The sequence below is a fragment of the Ochlerotatus camptorhynchus genome, unplaced genomic scaffold, assembly GCF_037179485.1.
Source record: "Ochlerotatus camptorhynchus isolate MF236.1 unplaced genomic scaffold, CSIRO-AGI_Acam_v1.1 ptg000007l, whole genome shotgun sequence".
Taxonomy (NCBI): domain Eukaryota; kingdom Metazoa; phylum Arthropoda; class Insecta; order Diptera; family Culicidae; genus Ochlerotatus; species Ochlerotatus camptorhynchus.
The window spans coordinates 1,842,501-1,863,440 of NW_027040499.1; the positions used below are offsets into that span (position 1 = coordinate 1,842,501).

At 40.6% G+C, this 20,940-nt stretch overlaps 2 protein-coding genes across 2 annotated transcripts in view; one reads left to right on the forward strand and one right to left on the reverse strand.

Moving 5' to 3' along the window:
• LOC135697109 (uncharacterized) overlaps positions 1–11,990 on the forward strand; it is a 45,140-nt gene extending 33,150 nt beyond the window's left edge. The window contains exons 9-10 of the mRNA XM_065216696.1: positions 11,237–11,526; positions 11,587–11,990. Of these exons, the coding sequence (XP_065072768.1) occupies positions 11,237–11,526; positions 11,587–11,903 (607 nt within the window). The 3' untranslated portion in view covers positions 11,904–11,990. The remainder of the gene's footprint in view (positions 1–11,236; positions 11,527–11,586) is intronic.
• A 22-nt stretch (positions 11,991–12,012) lies between these two features.
• Positions 12,013–20,501, reverse strand: LOC135697734 (CLIP domain-containing serine protease B4-like). Its single transcript, XM_065217537.1, has 4 exons — positions 20,342–20,501; positions 19,937–20,266; positions 12,704–12,806; positions 12,013–12,636 (listed from the first exon to the last, which is right to left on the reverse strand). The coding sequence occupies exons 1-4, from the start codon at positions 20,409–20,411 to the stop codon at positions 12,021–12,023; spliced, it is 1,119 nt and encodes a 372-aa protein (XP_065073609.1). The 5' UTR covers positions 20,412–20,501; the 3' UTR covers positions 12,013–12,020.
• Between the last annotated feature and the right edge of the window lie 439 nt (positions 20,502–20,940).

Here is a 20,940-nt window from a genome sequence, read left to right on the forward strand (position 1 = left end):
CTTTTTAGCAAGTAATATTACACCATATTTTCGACATGATTGTAGTGCATCCACTTTGACGTGATATCAAAATTATTTTTTTGCTGTGTACACACTTAGATTTTTTGCCGAGATTGGCACCACCGAGCAGGCTCGGCAGTTTATTTTTACTGAGATCTCAGCAAAATTTATGTTTGTTAGCCGAGACCTCGGCAAAATTCCCGTTTGTTAAGTGAATCTCGGCAATTTTGTCACTGAGATCCAGCAAAATAGATTGCCAAGCTGCTGGGTGGTGTAAGGATCGTTCCACGCTATTTTGCTGCGCCTGTTTTGATTTGATTTCAGTGGCCCAAGTTTTCATGGCAAGAAAAACAAGTATACAATGAATTCCCTATGTGCTATCTGCTTCTTCCAGCCGACGCCGGTGGTGTAATGGTAAGCGTGACTGCTTTCTAACACCCCAATGGGTCTGGGTTCAATCCCAGCCGAGGTTGGTGTGATTTTTCTGAGGCATAAAAATCTCTGGTCACGTCTTCCTTCGGAAGGGAAGTAAAGTCGTTGGTCCTGGCCCATGTGTGTTGTGAATGGGTGCGATATCCTACGCAGGTGTGGAAGCTGCCTTCCTGCACATTCGGTTGCCGTCAATGAATGGCAATCGATGTCCGACGGTGATTGCCACTAGATTGCGGAACAGAGACCGACGTTAAATAAAGGAAAAAAAAAGAAGATCTGCTTCTCCCTCCCAGTTCCGGAAATTACGTACTTTGAAAATGCATAACTAATGAACTCATGCTCAGAAATTATCTCAGCAAGCCATTTAAAATGGCAGCCCTACTTTTGCTCAATAAAACAGATGAAATTATCCTTAATAAGTAAAAAAATCTCCTTAAAATAGATCGGGTTGCTCCTTAAATGATTGATCAAAATACGTTAAAAATCGTAAAATGCTCAGTAAATATTTAAAGTACGCTCCCTAAAATAGAGAAAACTGTACATTAAGCATTTGAAAATGCTCCTTAGTGTTTGCTTTGCAACCATTTTGAAGTGTAATTGTACCATATATCATCGGATAAGCTGCTGTAGAAAGGTTAATCATGAAATCAGCTGAAATGTTCAGTAAAAATGCACAAATGCACACAATGATTTACTGAACATTTCAGCTGATTTCATGGTACTTTAAATATTTACTGAGCATTTTAAGATTTTTAACGTATTTTGATCAATAATTTAATGAGCAACCCGATCTATTTTAAGATGATTTTTTTACTTATTAAGGAACATCGTCATTGTTTAATGATTCATTTACCTTTTTACCATTTAAAATGTGATCCAAAAAATGTTTTCCACGAAAATTTTCATGATGGAGGAAAATCATAAAGAAAAGCTGGAAATACAATTTCTGAGTGATGAAATTTTTTTCAACTATTTTATTCATGCTTAAATACTTTACTATTTCAGAGAGGTATCTCTTAACGTGTTTGAGTTAAGAACATAAAACTAACTGTGTGTGTGTGTATTTAAAATCTAACTCCCACTGACTAGCAGTGGCATATGGATAGAATCCTACTGCATCCATCTTTTATATAAATAATTGCATGAAGCTTAAATCCGGGAGTTAGAAGGTGACAGCTCTATCGCAACTCCAAAAGCCCATTTCAAGAACGCAAGCATTCCGAAGCTATTTACGCATACGATAAGCCCCGCTCCAATACATTTCAATGTGGGAATCATTAATAATGTACTGGAACTTTCAATCAAGCGGTATTGCTTGATTGACGCGTATTTAATGAGTTGAAAATGTTTGTAGTATCACTAGTACTAGTACCAGTGCTCGGATATTAAGTATGAAAATATTATTAAGGACAAAATGGAACGATCTCACCAAATCTAGCCAAGTGAACCCAAAAAGCTGGCCTGATGTGTTAGAGGGGAAGTCGCAATTGTAGACGGTTCACTTCACGGGGGAATCCGGTTTGTGGTAGAGCTTGCACGGAATGTCCCGAATGTAGTCTTGAAACACCGCTTGGCCGTCCGACTCAATCCGCACACTGTGGAACTCGATTCAGGAAATTCAAGTATCCGTTCTTAACCAATATCACTTTACTGTTAAAAACAATCTGGATCAACGCAAAATCCAAACATTGACGGGAGGAATATTTTTTGCTTCGATCTACCAGCATAGCACTCTTCGATCTTCTTTAAAGATCTGAAAGGGTAAGTTGCTGTAACTTAAGGACAGTTAGAGCAACCGTACCAATGAGTAAATAACCTTTACCATAACGCTACTTGCGTACCGGGGGTTGCTATTCAGGTGGGGGAAATAGCAATCCGCACCTTGGGAAGTAGTGAGTTCATAAATTTAGCAACCCGTTAGCAACGCTTCAGACGGTTACTATTTTGAAAGAAAAGTTTGTTTTGCCGGTGTGGAAAACGGTAACTTAAATTATTACTCTGATAGCAACGACCGGTGTGGAGAGGAGTGATTAAGCCAAAATGGAAACGCTGTGCGTAAGTAAAATAGTGCCGCAAATGAGTTTTCTGAAATTTCCAGGTTCTCGAATTAATGTAAGAGCAACCGTACCAGTCGTACGGTTGCTCTTACATTAATTCGAGAACCTGGAAATTTCAGAAAACTCCAGAAAACGCCACAAAATTCGCAAGTTCAAAGAAGTTCAGGGAAATTAAATCGTTTTCAGGACAGTTCCATTTGTTTCAGGAGAATTAGAAATTTAGAGAAGCACAGTGAACATCAGTACAGATCAATTAATTTTAAAGATATAACTGAAACTTTAAAGAAGTTCCGAGAAGCTCAGGAAATTTCAGAAAACTTCATCAAAATTCCGAGAGGTTCATAAATTTTTTGGAAACGTAAGGTAAGTTACATGAGCTATTAGAAAATTGAGAAAACAATTAAAGGAAGTTCCGTACTTTTTAATGACAGTCTCGAGAAGTTCTAAAAATAAAAATTAAATCGGGAAGATCACAAAACTTCAATGCTGATGTTCTATTAATAGCAAGAAAATTGTTACAGCACCTAAAAACCCAAGCAGCACAAATCTGTGGCAGAAAGTTGCAGCAACTTGATTGTGACTGAATTGCCTGAACCGTTTTTCGATAAATGTGCTGCTAGGGAAGTTCCAAAATCTTCAAGGAAGTCCAGAAACCTTCAAAGAAGATTAGATATTTTCCCATAGTTTCATTGAAGCTCCGAGTATTTCGAGAATGAATGGAGAATTTCTAAACAGCCCCATTAACTTCCAGAAAATTGCAAGAACTTTCAAAGCGTTCCGATGAATTATGGGAGTGCATTTTAGGAATGTTTCGTAAACTTCAGGGACATTGTGAGGTCTTTAGGTATATTTTATGAATATCAGGAAAACTGCTGGGTAGTTAGAATATGTAAGGAACATCGGGGAATATTGTGTTAATACCCCCCAGAAATCGTTCGGATTTTTTCCCCAACTTCTCCTTGAAGTTTCTTACGACTGTTCCGTTCTGGCATCCGACACTTCCTTCGTCTTCTCCAAGAAGTAAAATTAAGCTTCTACCGGATGTATCTATTGAATTCTTCCAAGAACTTTCTTTCGCCTTCCTCTGGAAGTTTCTCCATAAGCCATTCTCCGTCTTCTATCGGAAAGTTTTTACAAGCTTCTTCTAGCATCCCTGGAATTTGCGTTCGATTTCCGAAACTTTTCTGGCTTCCTCTGGATGTGTCATCAGTTTTTTACCAAAAGGTAAGTTAAATGTTTGCAAGAAGTTTCTCAATATTGGTCTTGGAAGTTCCCAGGATGTTTTTCTGATTTTTCACAGAACTTTCTTCAAACTTCCTTCAGAAAAGCTTCTTTATTTTTTCGCTGGAAGTTTTTTCTGCTCCCTTCAGAAGCTAGTTCAAAGAATCCCCGGAAATTTGTTCGGACATCTCCTGGAAAGTTCGGAGATAAACCAGTCCGGGGCTAAAAATCTCCAAAACAAAGTTTTAAAAATAAAAATCCAGGAATATAAATTTTCCGTTCTTAGCTCAAAATTTTGTATTTTCGCCTTAAAAATTGTCAGGAACATAAAATCACATCATTGGGACGGTACTAATGGATATTTTTGGTTGCTAGGCGCTAAATACAAAGGTTACACAAAAGAAGAAGTTTGTTTACTAATATGAACTAAGCCATGCATAATCAACATTCGCGAAATTTACATCACTTGCATAGGAAATTAATTTGGCAAGGCATTTGTGATCAGCATACACCTTCTGGTCGTATGAAACAGATCCAAATCTATCCAAATTAGCACGTAAACCTGTTTGTTTTGGCACCTTTTATGGCAAAATATGGAACTTTCTATGAGCATTAACGGCAAATAACTCACCAACACTAGCGGGCCCCCTATACATCTAGACAACTCGAAATAAGTGGCTCATCCCGTCTTAAACGGGCCTCATCAGATCTTACAAACAGTGGTGTCACCGGTTGGAATCTAACGATTTTAAATTGGCTCACACTAGACTAGCCTGTTGGTCCCAAGTAAATCGATGAGCGTACCGTATTCTAGTCGAAATCTAGTACTTCACTATGATTGTTTTGATTCGCTATGAAAGTTTTGCAGATAAAATTAGGGGTTCGTGAATTTTCCTATGTTTCGAGGGGGGAATCGATTAGCTTGGGACCGAAGAGAGTACCAGAGCTGAGCCAGAAAGTTGAGCACGTTTCTTCGAGACCTTCTGGTCTTTTTAAATTACAATTGCGATTGTATTGGAAATTTGTAAATTTGTATAGATCAGATATATTCGTAATTGGAAATTTAGTGAACTTTTGCCATATAAAATTGTTGACGATAAATTCTAAAGCTGCAGTGAAGTCTTACCATTATTTGTTAAGAAATTGTCTGCTGCTGAGTTTAGTAAGCATGATTTCAGTGCTCGATCATAGTTTGTAAGATCATTCGCTGTTGTTTACTTGTTGATTTTTGTTTACGATAATCAATTGAGATTATGATCATTGGTGAGATTTGGGGACTCCCTTAGCTCAGTCGACAAAGGCGCAGCTACAAAGTAAGACTATGCTGGATGTGGTTGGGTTCGATTCCCGGCCGGTTCTACGAATTTTTCGTACTTTCCACACACTTATGCTTATGAAAGAATGGTACAGGCATCGAAAGCTCTCAATTAATAACTGTGGAAATGCATCTAGAACACTAAGCTGAGAGCACGCAATAAGCTAATATGCGATAAGCCCAACCCTTTTTTACGCGGTCTTATTTTTCATTTTTATGATGTTCAAATAAAAGCAAGCTTTATACAACTGGTGTCGAAGAATCATTAAAAATCGAAGAAACATTTTGTAAATACCTACAGGAAATTTTCCACTTAATCACAGCAAAATTATCGAATCTCAGAACACATGTGAATGATTGCCCATAACAAACAATTCTCACGTCACTTTTCAATAGGTCCTGTCTTTATTGACCGATTGTCTTCATGGACTTTTTCTTCGCATAACCATGGCTTTGCAAACACATTTAGTTTCTGCACATATTTTAATAGCACAGATAATGATACATTAATTAATTATTATTGCATGCAATAACTATAAAGTTATATTCAAACTGGAAAATATTTTGGCGTGGAACTGCTCATCGACGGGCAGGATGGTGTATGCAGATTTCTAGACTAACATATAAAAAGGGCGTAAAATCAAAAAGAAGAATCGCTTCCGAATTTTGATGTTTTAATCCTATTTCACGACTTTCCATTTCTGTGAAATCTGTCATCATGCTTCACTAAAAACTAAAAAAAAAATCTTTGTCGTGAAATTGAACATACGCGCCCTGATAATATCTTACATGTTGTTACTCCCCGGATCTTCCCTCCTTTGAACTGCCAACACTGGTGATATGCCTTGGAAATACACCCAGGGTGGCCAGATTATTTTTTTCAGTATCGGTAGCTTCTAAAAACTTTTATCGGTAGTCATCGGTAGGCCGTCCTAATAAAAATGTTATGTTTAATTTACTGAACGATGTGTTCGGGGTATCATCCAAACCATTTGTGGAATAGTTCAATCATTTGGGTTATCGTTCGTTTATGGTATTTTTTTTATTAGAGCGTAAGAAGGCTTCCCGAAACTTTCGAACCAAGCCATCAGTCCTTCAACCTCACTCATTGGATAATCTAAAGGGCGAACACGAAATTATTGCGACACCGAAAATGTCATGCCAATTTTCTTATAATGTTTAGAATCAAACCAAAATTTTAGGGTAGTTTTATACATATATTTACTTCAAAAATCAAAAGAAAAGTTAATCGATGGAGCCTTGAGTGTAAAATTGAACGCATTTTCGCTTGATGCCCTCCATCAAAGTCTTTACAGTGTCATCCGGTACCAGTTTCTCAGTTTTTTTTTCCATTTTCTTAACATGTCCTTCTCGTCTTTGACTGTCTTCTTGCTCTTCCGAAGTTCCCGCTTCAATAATTGCCCTGTACTGCTCCACCGGGCGCAGCTACGGACAGTTTGGCGGATTCATGTCCTTTGGAACAAAATGGACAGAATTGGCCTCATACCACTCCAGGACACTTTTAGAATAGTGGCATGATGCCAAATCTGGCCAAAATAGCGGAGCTTCGTCGTGCTGCTGCAAGAACGACAAAAGGCGCTTCTCGAGGCACTCAGATTTGTAGATCTCGCCATTTACGTGCACTTTGTCACGAAAGGCTCACTCCTCAGTCCGCAAGAGCAGATGGCCTGCCAAATGAGATATTTGGAGGCGAACTTCGACATTTTCTTCTTCTTTAATTTGTCGTCCACATCGAACTTGCTCTTGCCGGTGAAAAACTCCAACCCCGGAATTTGCTTAAAATCGGCTTTTATATACGTTTCGTCGTCCATCACACAGCAGCCATATTTTGTCAGCATCTTATCGTAGAGCTTCCGTGCCCGAGTTTTAGCCGTCGATTGTTGCCGCTCATCGCGGTTTGGGAAGTTCTGTACCTTGTATGTATGTAGTCCAGCTCTCTTCTTTGCATTCTGGACGTAGCTCTGCGACATGCCGATCTTTTTAGCCAAATCACGGCTTGAGACGTTGGGATTTGCTTTAATCATCCGCTTCACCTTTCCCTCCGTCTTTTTGTTCTCCGGTCCCGGTTTTCTTCCAGCTCCTTTGCCGTGGTCCAACGTCAACCGCTGCTGGAACCGCTTCAACACTCTGGAGACGGTTGAATGGTGAATGTTCAACATTTTTCCCAACTGCCGGTGCGACAGGTCAGGAAATTCCAGGTGTTTGGAAAGAATTTGTTCTCTCAACTCGCGTTGGTTCATCTCCATTTTCGTTGAATTGAAAAACACGACTTCGAGTTTGACAGCATGTACACAATACACATCAATGAGAAAGTGTGCAAAATTTGGTTGATTTTTACCCAATGGTAAAAAAGTTATGCCCTGTTGAATGTGTCGCAATAATTTCGTGTTCGCCCTTTAATCTAGAGTCAGTGTATAATGAGTCACGCCTACAGCCGCTATATTTATAGTCTGGTGGATGGAATTTCAAAAAGCGTAACCAATTCAATATATTGTAGATCAACAGTTGAAAAGGTACTATCCACTTTTATAAACGAAACTTCAGATAGTTCTTTCCTCGCAATCCAAACGCTAATAAACAGCATCATCGGAGACGAGAAACTTTCCTCAACCCGATGATGATATTGGTTTGCATAGGCGAGCCTTGAATCACGAGAAATGGGTTTCCGATGTTTTGTTCGCAAAAGCTGATGGGCTCTTTTCTGTTTTTGGTCGTGATACGCTCAATTGGTTCCGTTATTTGACAGCTCAATTGGTTCTCAATTCTATCCGTTAGACTATAAATATAGTCACGCCAAGAGTGAGGCCAAGTCTACAAATATTGCGATGCTTTGAAAGGTCCACGAAAGGTATTGCAATAAAATATAAAATATAATCGAATAAATGATGGGATACGTTTGGTAATCATCAGTAATGAGAATTTCTACAATTTTTTGTTAAGATAATTTGACAAAATCACAGATATAATGATTTACTACAACCGCTTTTTTTCTCGCTAGAAGCCATTTGAAGTTGATGTTGAAGTCCTCTGTTGCCAAGTGAAAAGAGATAAACTCCACGATAGTGAGCTTTCACCAATTATGAACAACTATTTGAGCAATTTGTTGTCAGAGAAATATATGAGCTTTTCTCATGGGAACTCGACAACTTCACGAATTAGTTACATGGGTCTCCCCCAGGGCTCATGTTTAAGCCCCCTTCTTTATAATTTTTATGCAAAAGACATTGATGGTTGTCTTGATGAAAATTGCTCGCTAAGGCAGCTTGCAGATGTACGGCAGCTTTTGCTTCCAATCCGCAGCAAAAACACACATCCTTAAGCTGCAACGGATTCAATACCGTTGCCTTCGTATTGCGCTAGGCTGTATGCACTCGACTCATACGATGAGCCTCGAAGTACTCGCGGGTGTTCTCCCACTGACAGACCGTCTCGCTGAGCTGTCTTTCCGGTTTCTCATCCGTTGTGTAATAATGAATCCTTTGGTAATAGAACACTTTGAGAAGCTGCTCGACCGAAATCCTCAAACAAGATTAATGAGTTTGTACTATGAGTACATGACGCTGGAGGTTGGTCCTTCTTCAGTAATCTCCAATCGTGATTGATTTCAAGCCTTCTATAGTTCCTCTGTAAATTTTGATCTGACCATGATGCAAGAAATCTATGGAATACCAGATCACCATCGGTCGATGGTTGTTCCCTCAATTTTTGCAATCAAGTACCACCATGTAAGTAACGATACAAGATTTTTCACAGATGGGTCAACCATAAATGCTTCCACTGAATTTGGTGTATTTAATCAATTTCATAGCATCTCCTATAAACTGCAGGAACCATGCTCCGTATACGTTACGTCCCACAGGTGTCGAACAAACCATGGTTCAAAGGGTTGAACATGAGCCGCGACTTTATACGCGTTATATCAAGGCTTATGTACAATCACTGCTCGTTAGACTCGCACTTCTATCGAATTGGGCTCTCAGGCAGCAATTTATGTGGGTGTGGCAGTGGTTATCACGATATCGAGCATGTTGTTTGGTCATGTACCTTACACCGTGTTGCCAGATCTGAGTTATCCACATCCCTCAGGACCCAAGGAAAACAACCCGCGATACCCGTTAGTGATGTCTTGGCGAGCCGAGATCTCGACTATTTGAATTTAATGTATGTGTTTTTAAAACGGATAGATCTGAGGATTTAGTAGTTAGTGTCATTTTGTGTTCTCCCAAGCTGTTAGCTGCCCATCGGTGTACCCCCATGTTTGTCTTTTTCATCAGAGTGTCACTAAGTTCGAGATCAAGAGCACATAGCTCTTCAAACTTTGTGTTCACAATCCCTACCCTGCAATCCATTTGTTACAATTTGTTACCCCTAACCTCGAGATAGCCGCGAGTAATCGGCCCCCACTATAGTAACTTTAGTTTTAAGTGATTTTGTTATCCAAACAATGTATATCGGCTCCGCAAAGCTACAACAAATGAGCCTGGAAAAAAAAAAGATTTATTAAAGAGAAAAAAGTGAAAAGAAAGAGAATCTTTTAAAAGCCGTGATGCGAGTTCAACTGTTTTTCTCTTGGCGTGACTCATTATACACCGACTCTAGTCTAATCACAACAAGTAAGTGTGACGAACGGAATACGGAACCAAAAAAAAAGGGGAGAAACAGAAAATAGCATCTCCGCTAGACAGACAGAGAAAGTCGATTAAACGTGAAAATAACTCATCCGTTTGGGTTGAAGTTGCAAAACGCACCGCGTTCGATCAAATTGTCTGACTGCACGGAAAACAAAACATAGGTATTGAACATTTTTCAAGATTACTTAAAATCTGTGATTCTCGGTAGGAAAAGTAAAAAATCGGTAGTTTTGAACCTTTCGTCTTTAAATCGGTAGGCATCCCAAAAATCGGTAGGACTACCGATAAATCGATAGCAACCCTGAATACACCCTCGGGTTTTTTTGTTTGTTGGTTCTTCGTTCGCAAATTTTGTGAGAGTGGAATTGACCACTTTCCCGAGCAAAGCTGACGATCAAATTAAAATCAAAATTTGCTGTTATGATGTAACTTATTTCGAATACTCCAGTTGATCTCATTTTGGTTGACTTTTACACTGTTGAATCAAACGGAAAACTAATCTTGCTTTCAATGAAAGCAATTTGATTTCTGATTTTTCATTCATAAAGTTTAACTGAATACGGGCCTGGCGTATATCGTTAGCATCCACGTTTCTCATACTGAAAGACTTGAGCTCAAATCTCACCCCGGGCGAGTCACGAATGAGCTAACATATGTTAAATTAAACAAATAAACGATAATCGTTAGTTCAACGACAGATGAGCTTAAATTAAATTTTAAACAAGACATTAACAGCAGAACTTCAAGTTAAGTTGCTTTCATTTAAAAAGTCTTAACTGCATAATGAAAGCACAATATGATATCATACTTATCGTGACAATTGAAATCAAAATAAGTTTTCATTATGATAGGAACTGCAAACTTTAATATCGATTTGCTTTCATTTTGGTAACCGACTTTGCTCGGGTTGTCAAGCAGTTTTGGCGTGACTTTCTACCAGCGATTTCACAAAACTGGACCAACTAATTTCTATTTTTTTATGAAACGCACAAATGTTGGCTATTTTTCTTGAGGTTCTAGAAGAAAATTTTTCAAAATAATGTTTTATTTCAAAGTTTGAGTGGTAGTAAACGTCATTTAACTGCTCGAATGAAGTGGTTAATTACGCCCGGAGATTTTTTTTGGTCTTCTTTTTGTTCGTTGTTTACACGTGAAATATCAATCGGATGCATTTCAAATGAATCGGGCGTGATAAGATACTACATAATCAGTACGTTTGACATATTAAAACAATATAATTCGTAGTTCTGGTGCAAGGCGTAACAACCAGATGCATCATAGAGTTGAAAGTTGGGAATACGCCATGTAAGAAGAAACGTTTTTGATGATTTGAAGTGATATTTTCTTCTACTTTTTCGTGTTTATCGAGTAGTTTGTGAACTGTTCTCTCTCTATATGTGGCAAAATATGGTTTGTTTATATTTTTGAGTTACGCTCTTTTCAAATGTTAGTCTAGATTTATGCATTTACTACGACTTACGTATTCCATACAATGTCAATTTTCAACCGGGTCTTATTTATAAAATAATAACATTACCGCCATCCATCCACCTGTCCAGAACTGCCGTCCGCCTTGGAGAGTGGGACACCTTGACGAATCCGGATTGCGAAAACGAAGAGTGCTACGAACGCGTTCAGGACATTCGCGTGGAGCAGTCGATTCATCACGAAAAATATGCTAGCTCGCGTACCGAAGTGCACAACGATATTGCCCTGCTGCGGTTGGCTTCCGAGGCCATATTGACCGATACTGTTACACCGATTTGCCTCCCATTGGGCAGGAACTTTGCAAATCGCCCAGTGGATGGCAAACGACTGTTCGTTGCCGGTTGGGGTCAGACAGAAACAGGTAAGATCGATTATGGTTGACGGGCTTTTCCGAAGATCTTATCAAACACATCTTTTACAGAAACTGGAAGTCGCTTCAAACAACACGTGGCAATTCCAAAAGTGACGACATTGCAATGCCAGAGTCAGTATCCGTCAGCAAATATTGACGACCGGCAGATTTGTGCCGGGGGTGAAGCCGGTAAAGATTCCTGCAGAGGTGACTCTGGGGGACCGCTGATGGATATCGTTGCACCAACCATACAGCAACCGCAACCGGCCTTCTACGTAATGGGCGTGGTCAGCTTTGGTAGACAGTGTGGGCTGGCGGGAGTCCCCGGAGTCTACACCAACGTAAACCGTTTTGAGGACTGGATTTTGAACCACATTGAACCATAATTTTCGAGACTCAAATTTTTAACGAAAAGAACTGACAAATACTCGAGCTTCTTGAACATCCGCAGTGATATCTCACTAGTAAATACAAAATAATAAAAATACTGAACCACCAGCCGTCTACTCATCTATATTTTCCAGAATCCAATCCATGAACTCGCTAATTCTAGTATACACTCCAGGTACGTTCTCCGTTCCACATTTCTCCGTCCCGAAGCTCACGATGCCCTTCAGGAACCAAGCCGATTGTCCACCTAATTGTTCCAGCTTCATCAGTGGTCCACCCGAGTCCCCTCGACAGGAGTCCTTTCCTTTCTCGCCTCCGGCGCACAGTTGAGTATCAATGATGTCCACGCTAACCGAAGAGAATGCTTCCTTGCACTGATCGTTGCTCCACCCCGGAATATCTAGGTACATCTTGTATTGACTAGCGCTCTTGGTCTCCGTTTGACCCCATCCGGCTACAATCATCCTGGCCGGAGCCGTAGCCGCTTTCTGCTGATCCTGGGTGGTTGGTAGACAGATTGGCTGGATAAACGGAGTGAAGGTAACCGGGACAGCCAGACGAATCAGCGCGATGTCGTTGTAGTCAGCACCGTTCTCCTGGAAGTAGTCCTCGTGGATGTAGAACGATGCAATTAGATAGTCTTTCTGCGTATCGGCACAATCCTTCTCATCATAGAAGCTGCAATCCGTGTCGGTAACGGTGTCGTACTCACCCAAACGGATCTTGTAGCTGAAATGGGACAAGAAATCGATTAGACCTTGTGCGTTTCGGTCGGAAAAGCACGATGGCGTCTTACAGGGTCCAGGACGATGGAACGCTTTGAATACAGTGCGCAGCGGAGAGAACGTAACGCTCGTTGATCAGTACTCCTCCACAGTGGAATCCAAAGCGTCTGTTGGCTGTAATGGTGGCGTGTCTATTATTAGTTATTTGGTTGTTGCTACATTCCAACTGGATTAGATCTTAGATTTAGTAGTGTTTTATCAATAGTATTTCTGAGTGGCCCTTGTCCGAAGGGCCGTAGTCTGAACGCCTCTAGTCCAAACAACATCAGACTAGTTCTTGTATCACATTTCCATGTGTTTTATAAAAAAATCACTTAGCGCTTCGATCAGTTAAATGGATGTTTCGGATCACCCGGAGGGTCGTTTCCGTGGCCATCAGGATCCAAGTTTATGTCACAATCCCAAATGCATTCTTATATCACAGTTCAATGCGTTTTAGAACAAAAAAACGCTTTAATGGATGATCCAGATCGGTTCCGAGGCCATTGGGGACCATGTTTATGCAGCAACCTCAAATTTATTCGTATATTACAGTTCAAAGTATTTCCGAAAAAAATCACGGAGCTATCAAATTCATGGATTGGCTACTTCAACGGATGTTCTCGATCTTTCTGAGGTTCGATACCATGGCTATCTGGGTCTTCGTTTGTGTGAAGACTCCACATGTATTCTTACATCATAGTTTGAAGTGTTTTAGAACAGAACTGCGGAGATCTAGGATCAGTTTCATGAATTGAACACTTTTACGGATGTTCCGGAAGTTCCTGGACACCGTTTCCGTGACCAATGTTTATGTCACAACCCTAAATTCATGCTTATATCACTTTGTTTTTGAAAAATCGTGGAGCTCTAGGATCAGTTTCGTGGATTTACCACTTTTACGGAGGTTCTGGATCTTCCAGAGGTTCGTTTCCGTGGCCATCGAAGTGCATGTTTATGACACAACCCCAAATGTATTATCAAGCCGTTCGCAGTGCTGATTCGACAGTTCTAAAATTTTAAACTGTCAAAAATGAAATTGCAACACGCAGTTTTAAACGATGTTTGGTATTCATCCTTCCATATGTGTGCGTGTGCAAATTTTATTTGCTTCGGTGATTCGTAATCCAGTATCAGGTAACGCGTTCGAACCACGAGAACAGGTCCCGGACGATTCTGCTGTCGAAACATGTAAAGAAAGGATGATTATTTATGAAGATCGCTGATCACCTGATTGTCTTTGAAAAAATATCTGAGCACTCTGCTGTGTGTGCTGTTTGACTGTATATTCAGGAGCATCCTCTAATTGATTATACCAGAGGAACTCAGACCAGCAGTTCACTTATAGATCTAAATACGAAAGTTAGGTTCTGTAGTGGGCTCAAGAGAAAAAGGCAGTTAATCAGACCCCATTAGTACCTTTGATACCTGCAATTCACATAAAACAACTACAGAAGTCTATTCATCATCCTCTATAGTTGATCTCCAAGAATGTTCCCCACCGGTTTTAACTCTTTCCGGTCGCTGATAGACCGTTGCTTTTCAAATCACGAATGGCAAGGTTTCTTTGAGGGTATTATAAAACCCTAAAAGACAGGACTTTTATCATCCTATGAACACAAAACACCAAAATTTCGCATACCCGCCACTTCCCGCGTCATCCTCAATCCGATTTATCCTTGCGATTTCAAACCAAAACATTGAAGGTGTCAGAAATTCCAGGTTGCCGGGATGGGTATTTTACAAACAATCGCAGCTTGCTGTATGACCGGCACAATTGGCACACCTGTGGCATACTTGTGACCAGTGTTGGAAAAGTTCGCGATATTTAACGAAGTTCTCCATGGGAAAAGTTCACGAGTCATAGTGAGTTATCGCGAACTTTTCCATCACTGCTTGTGGCACATTGACAAAAAAGAAGAGCCAAGATTGGTGTGCGGAGTGACCTACCCCTTGGTACATATATCCTGACTTTTGGATATTTTCTGAGTCATCTGGTATCATGAGCAAGGAATCAAAAATAACTCCAAATGACAAAATGACAAGCGATCAACAAGCCAAACGATAAAGCTGGGTTTAAACTAGGAAAGTCATTTGATCAACTCAATTGAATTCAATTGGCTTGAAAAGTTGAACCTTGGTCAACTTTCTTCAATTCAAGTGAGTTGATCAAGTCAGTTGAATGGCATGGTTCACACGTTCAATTTGCGTTCAAGTCAGTTGAATTCAACTGACTTGATCAATTGACTTGCCTTGTCTAAACCTGTGGCATACCGGCGCATTTAGCACAGCGTCAAGCTGTCAAGTGACGGTGCGATGTTTTGTTAACGCCCAACTGGCAGCACTGCTGGCAGCATAAAAAGATAAACAAAATATACGGAAGAGTTCAGTTGACTCGTGAGCTTAAAGCAAACTAGTCTATTTTCATTATACGGTCCAGTAGTTTCTCCTCTATTCCCAGTGAAGTTAATACTTGCCTACGAACATAAAAGTGGCGACGGGTAGGAAACGATTCCTTTCACCTTTTATTTTCGCGTTCGATTTGGGGAAAAGTGAAACCGCAGTGTTATTCGTGCAGAAAAAAGTACGCCAGCAGCATCGAGTGTGTACAACAGCGGCGGGTGCATACGGAGGCATAGTGGTCATCAAGCGGAGAGATATTTTCTTTCCCAGGAGGGACTAGTTTAGCCGAGGTTCGGCAGGTAAATTAAAACTGGATAGTGACCGCTAAATCCATCCGGAGTGACCATATCACGAGACTTGACGGAACGGAGGGTGAGTTTCCCATACGGGGCCAGTGATAAAACACTTCCCCAAGGCGGAAGAGGATTCTCAGCGTAGTCAAAGAACTGCATAGCCTGTGACTCTACTCCGGTGCCAGGATATCCGGCGCGTGTTTGAAAAGGTCGGCTGAAGGTCGGCAAAGACATTTTGTTTTCGGTCGTCATTTTCCTTTTAGCCATTTTATTGGGGAACGAATAGTGTACTTTTATCCTTACATATAAAAAAAAAAGAAAAAGAAAAATGAGTTCTTCTAACGTAGCCTTTACGATTGAACCATATCGTCGTGGAACCTCCTGCAACGATTGGTTTACTCGTTTGAAATATTTCTTCCGGGTAAACAAAGTGAAGGATGAAGACAGGATGGCCTATTTCGTTACGTTGAGCGGGCCAGTCATGTTCGAAGAAATCAAGCTTCTTTATCCGGCGGGAAATTTTGAACAGGCGGCTTTTGACGATTTGGTTGCCAAACTCAAAAGTCGTCTAGATAAAATAGATCCTGATTTAGTACAAAGGTATAAATTTAGCACCAGGGTTCAAAATCCAGACGAGACCACGGAAGATTTCGTTTTGTCCCTTAAATTGCAGGCCGAATTTTGCGGCTTTGAAAATTTTAAAAATGTCGCCATACTGGATCGCATTATAGCAGGGATAAAGGACAAAAGCCTTAGACAAAGGCTGTTAAGCGAGGAAAAATTATCCTTAGCAAATGCTGAAAAGTTAATAGCCACGTGGGAGGTGGCTAAGGCAAATGCCGGAACGGCGGATGGTCTTAAAAATGAGGGTTTGGTAGGAGCCATTGGCAAGGGATACGCGCAAAGGAAATGGGAAAGGACATACGAGTTAGCGCACCAGGAGGCAGGCAACAGCAGGGGGCCGGTAAGAAGCCGTTTGGGTTACACGCCTTACCATACGACGCCGCAAAGGAACGGAGGGAGAAATCCTACAACGAGTTCCGGTGAATTCAGATATGGGCAAAGGTTCAAGCAGGGGCATCGGCCGGATTATTCAGAGACGATATGCCATTTTTGTGGTATGAAAGGTCACATCAAGAAAAAGTATTTCAAACTGAAAAACCTTCACAGAGATGCGGTGAATCTGGTCGATTCATATAGGCCGCGACCTTCAGCGGATAGGCACATCACAGAGCTGCTCGAACGGATGCGCACGGACGCGTCGGAGGAAGAGGATAGCGATTCAGGTACAAATTGGAAGCGTAGGCGCGATGGCGCATCGTTCACAAATCAGGCCTTACCGAGAGGTCGTCTGGGAGTACCCGAATATTATTGTCACAGTGAAAACGCCTAGGACAGTTACGAACTGCGAGCCAGACAGTACCACGAGGGTGGATGTTAGTGACAGTGGAGCAGACGACATCGGTAGTGAGGAGTTGAAGGCCCCGAGTGGGGGAAGAAAAAGGAAACATCAGGAAGTGACAGTGACAGAGGAACCCAGAAGGTCGAAGAGAAATAAGAAGAAGAAGAAACTTGAAGACTTCTGTTATGATTATTAATATGAGTATTTTGAATTGATTGTGGTTGACGAAGGTCAAATTTTGAATTGATAGCCTGTTTAAAAGGGGAAGAATTGTGGCATACCGGCGCATTTAGCACAGCGTCAAGCTGTCAAGTGGCGGTGCGATGTTTTGTTAACGCCCAACTGGCAGCACTGCTGGCAGCATAAAAAGATAAACAAAATATACGGAAGAGTTCAGTTGACTCGTGAGCTTAAAGCAAACTAGTCTATTTTCATTATACGGTCCGGTAGTTTCTCCTCTATTCCCAGTGAAGTTAATACTTGCCTACGAACATAAAAAAACCCAGCTTAACGCTTTGTCAGAAATGGAAAGCAATGATGATATAATCTTTTTCCTTTTTTTCATGACAAATAGCATCGGTAACACAGAGCTCGCTCAAGCCGGTAGAAAGAAACGACCAAATTGTTGGCAAGCTGCTTTACGAAGTAAATCCGAAGATGGTATATTGTGTTCGATAAAATAGCAACGCATGCTGATTTTCATACAAAATGGTCAAGTTTAGTTATTTTTCTTCTTCTTCTTCTTCGCATTTAAAGCTTATTGCTTATGGCATATTAGCTTATTGCGTGCTCTCAACTTAGTGTTCTAGATGCACTTCCACAGTTATTAATTGAGAGCTTTCGATGCCTGTACCATTTTTGCATTAGTATAATTGTGTGGCAAGTACAATCATATTTTTTATTTTGAACAATTTACCTGTTGTCTCACTTTTTGGCAGGTGCTTCAAAAAATTTAATATTTTGTAATCGTAAAATTGAACATATTTGTAGTTCGTTGGCGAACGTGTCAGCTCAATTGATCATAAGTTAACAAAGTTACAGCATGTCAAAGTTGGCCATTTTGTAGGAAAATCAGCATGCGCTGCTATTTTATCGAACACATGTTAAATGGAATTTTTTGTTATGTCTTTTCTCGATTCCGATCAAGCTATGTCCTCAACCATGTATATTGCAACAAAGCAGGCAAGCAATATATCATTAACCTTCTACCATTGCGATCGAGCTGTGTTGCAGATAGAATTTGTCGTGGTAGTCGTAGCAAGCGTTTTGTCTGTATCGTTGGTTGCTTTATGTGTTTGAATTCGCTGATCATGAGAGAATATCTAGGAGATGTGATTTGACTTAGTTTGATATCTTCATCAGTTTAGTAGGGTAGAGAACTACTTCGGCCTAATCGCCCATTTTGGGCCTATCGTGCAGAAAACTCAGAGTACACAAGCCAATTATGCGTTTGGTACGATACTTTAGTTAATAAGCTACCGAACGAAGTCAATAAGAACGCGTGATATGCAAGTTTGCACCCATTATTCCCAAAAACAAAAGAAGCGCTCCGGCCGAATCAATTTTTATCTTCATCCGATAGGCCGAAGTGAATTCATTGGCCTTTCAATGCGTTGGGCCGAGTTTAGAATCCATAGGTCGCGTTTGGCGTCAAGAAGCAGTGTTAGACTTTTGACAATATCTCAACGATTGGTTTCTCTTTATCAAATCTTACGGTACGTACGGAATGGTAAATAAATTTGAAAGCCATCAGTAATAATAACATTCCCTTTGGTGCTAAACTGCGCTATATTAAGAAAGTCTAATTGCGGGTTGTGCTTAATAGGCTGGAAATGGGGTAGTCAACCCTACCTGATTAAACTGATGTCTTGTAAAAGTATCCAGAGGACTTTATAGAAATCTTAAAACACATGGAACTTTTTCTGCCTGGTATCAGATGAGAGAATATCTTCTTTATGTAAAAGACACAAGCGCTCACATGAAATTCCGTGAAGAACCATGGATTTCCATGAAGTTCTTTAATACACTATGAAACTTTTAGAACTACTAGATGTTCCCCGATCTTTTATGAACCTCTTACTTCTTTGAAATTACAGAATACAATGTGCTTACACTATGAAGTTCTCCGATTTTTTTTATGAAACTATTCGTTATATAAATGAAGTTCTCCGAACTTCTATAAAATATCCTCAAACTACTCAGAAGTTTCCAAAATTTCTGTTAAATTTCCAAATTTAAATTGAATATTCTCAACTTCTATGAAGTTCTCTGAACATTTACGAGAAACCTCAAAAATACATCCAAAGAAATTTGAAATAGGGTTTCATTCGTGGTTCAAACCCGCTCAGAAATAAAACCGAATAGTCGAGCAGTTGCAAATCTGGTTGCAAAATAGTTAGTGCTCGAATAATGAAACTGCAACTCAGCATTGCGAGGGGTGCGTTTTTGTTCTAGTTTCAAATTTAAACATTCCATATAAAATACAACAGCATTGCGAACGGCCTCATAATACAGTTCAAAATTTTGTTCGAAAAATATCGTGGAACTCTAGTATCAGTTTCTTCCGGAGGACCGTTCCGTTGTCTCCAGTGTCCATATTTAAGAATCATGTTGGCAAATTATGAACATTTGTGTTCATTAGCTACAACCGAATCCCCTTTTTCTACGTTTATCCGTAGAACGAAGAAAATCTAATGGCGTTTCAATGCGTTTGGACGGAATTGAAACTCGTAGGACGAATTTAGAATCAAGAAGCAGTATAAGATTTTAAACAATATCTCAACAATTTGTGACTGTTTATCAAAACCAAACGTTTTTGACAGATGTATTGCGTTTTTTGTTAAAACCCGATCAAAAGAGAGTGTTAAAACGCGGGTTGTGCTTAGTAGGACGGAAATTAGATCAAAAACCCTTCACATTGAACCTTTCGAAAAGTCCAATCTTTCAAATGCACTAAACATGTATCCGCGTTATTTACAAAAACTCTGGAAATTAATAAAGCCTCAAATAATTCCGTACATGATGGAAATTTCTTAACTATCATGCAAAAAGTGCACGACCTCTGACCCTTAATGTTTGTTAATTTGCCAATCACCATATTTGCTTCACTTCCGGGTTATTTTCCATCAATTGCACCACTACTACAAACAACAATCGTCAATACTCACGCTTATAGTACTGGATCCTCGCCAGCCACGGATAGTCATCCAGCTGGGCAATATCTCCTCCGACGATCCTATCACCGGTGGCCTTTCCACACACCCCAACCGGGGGCAGGGAGGCCGGTGACGAAAAGCGAGCCTTCAACATCCTCGGCAACGGGCAACAAACCATCCGTCCATCCTCGTTCGTGCCGCAGTTTGACTTGACCAAATACTCTCGTTCATCGTTGGTGAAACCACCGCGCCTTAGCAGGGCAGAAATCGGATCGCAAGACTTCAACGGGACGCAAATTCCGCGCACACCAGCTCCATCCGAACAATTATCGTACACATTTGCTGTGGTGAGAAACCGAAATCACAGTGCGGTTATTGCACCTGGTAACATCCCTTTGTATGGCTAATTAAGCCTACCTGCTTGATTCGCGGCTGCCAACAACAGCAGCAACAACGATGACACCGAAAGCCTCGAGATGTTCGCCATTCCACTGAGAATCCCGATGCGGTACTACAAGTTGTGGCCGGGTGATTAGCACCCGCAGGTTCGATTTCCAGCCAAAGACCACAGTCGTCGCGTGTGTATTTGCGAACGATTAGCCTACGAAGACAATGATCGACATACGCACACCACCAATTAAATCCGAAAACAGGTTGATCGTGGTCGGTCGCGGGTAACTTCGAGCTTCGTCCAAAATCGTGCACGCTGTGCTACCTATAGTGGAGGTAGGTACGATGGGAAGTGAAGGCACGCAGCGTCGAGAAGAGAGAAATCCCCCTGAATCGGAACAAACCACTACAGCGGACGACGGCGAACGATGGGATGTTGATGAGCGATAAGGCGCAGGCTAATGCATAGCAATGATGTTCTTTATTAGTTAAACAGGGGGAATTGTAAGCAACTTGGGGATTTACGCTTTATTTCTATTGACTGTTGAATGTGATCGTACTTTAACGGCTCAATAATATGACCTATAGTGACATTTCGGAAGTGCTTGTGTGGTCGTGACCTGATT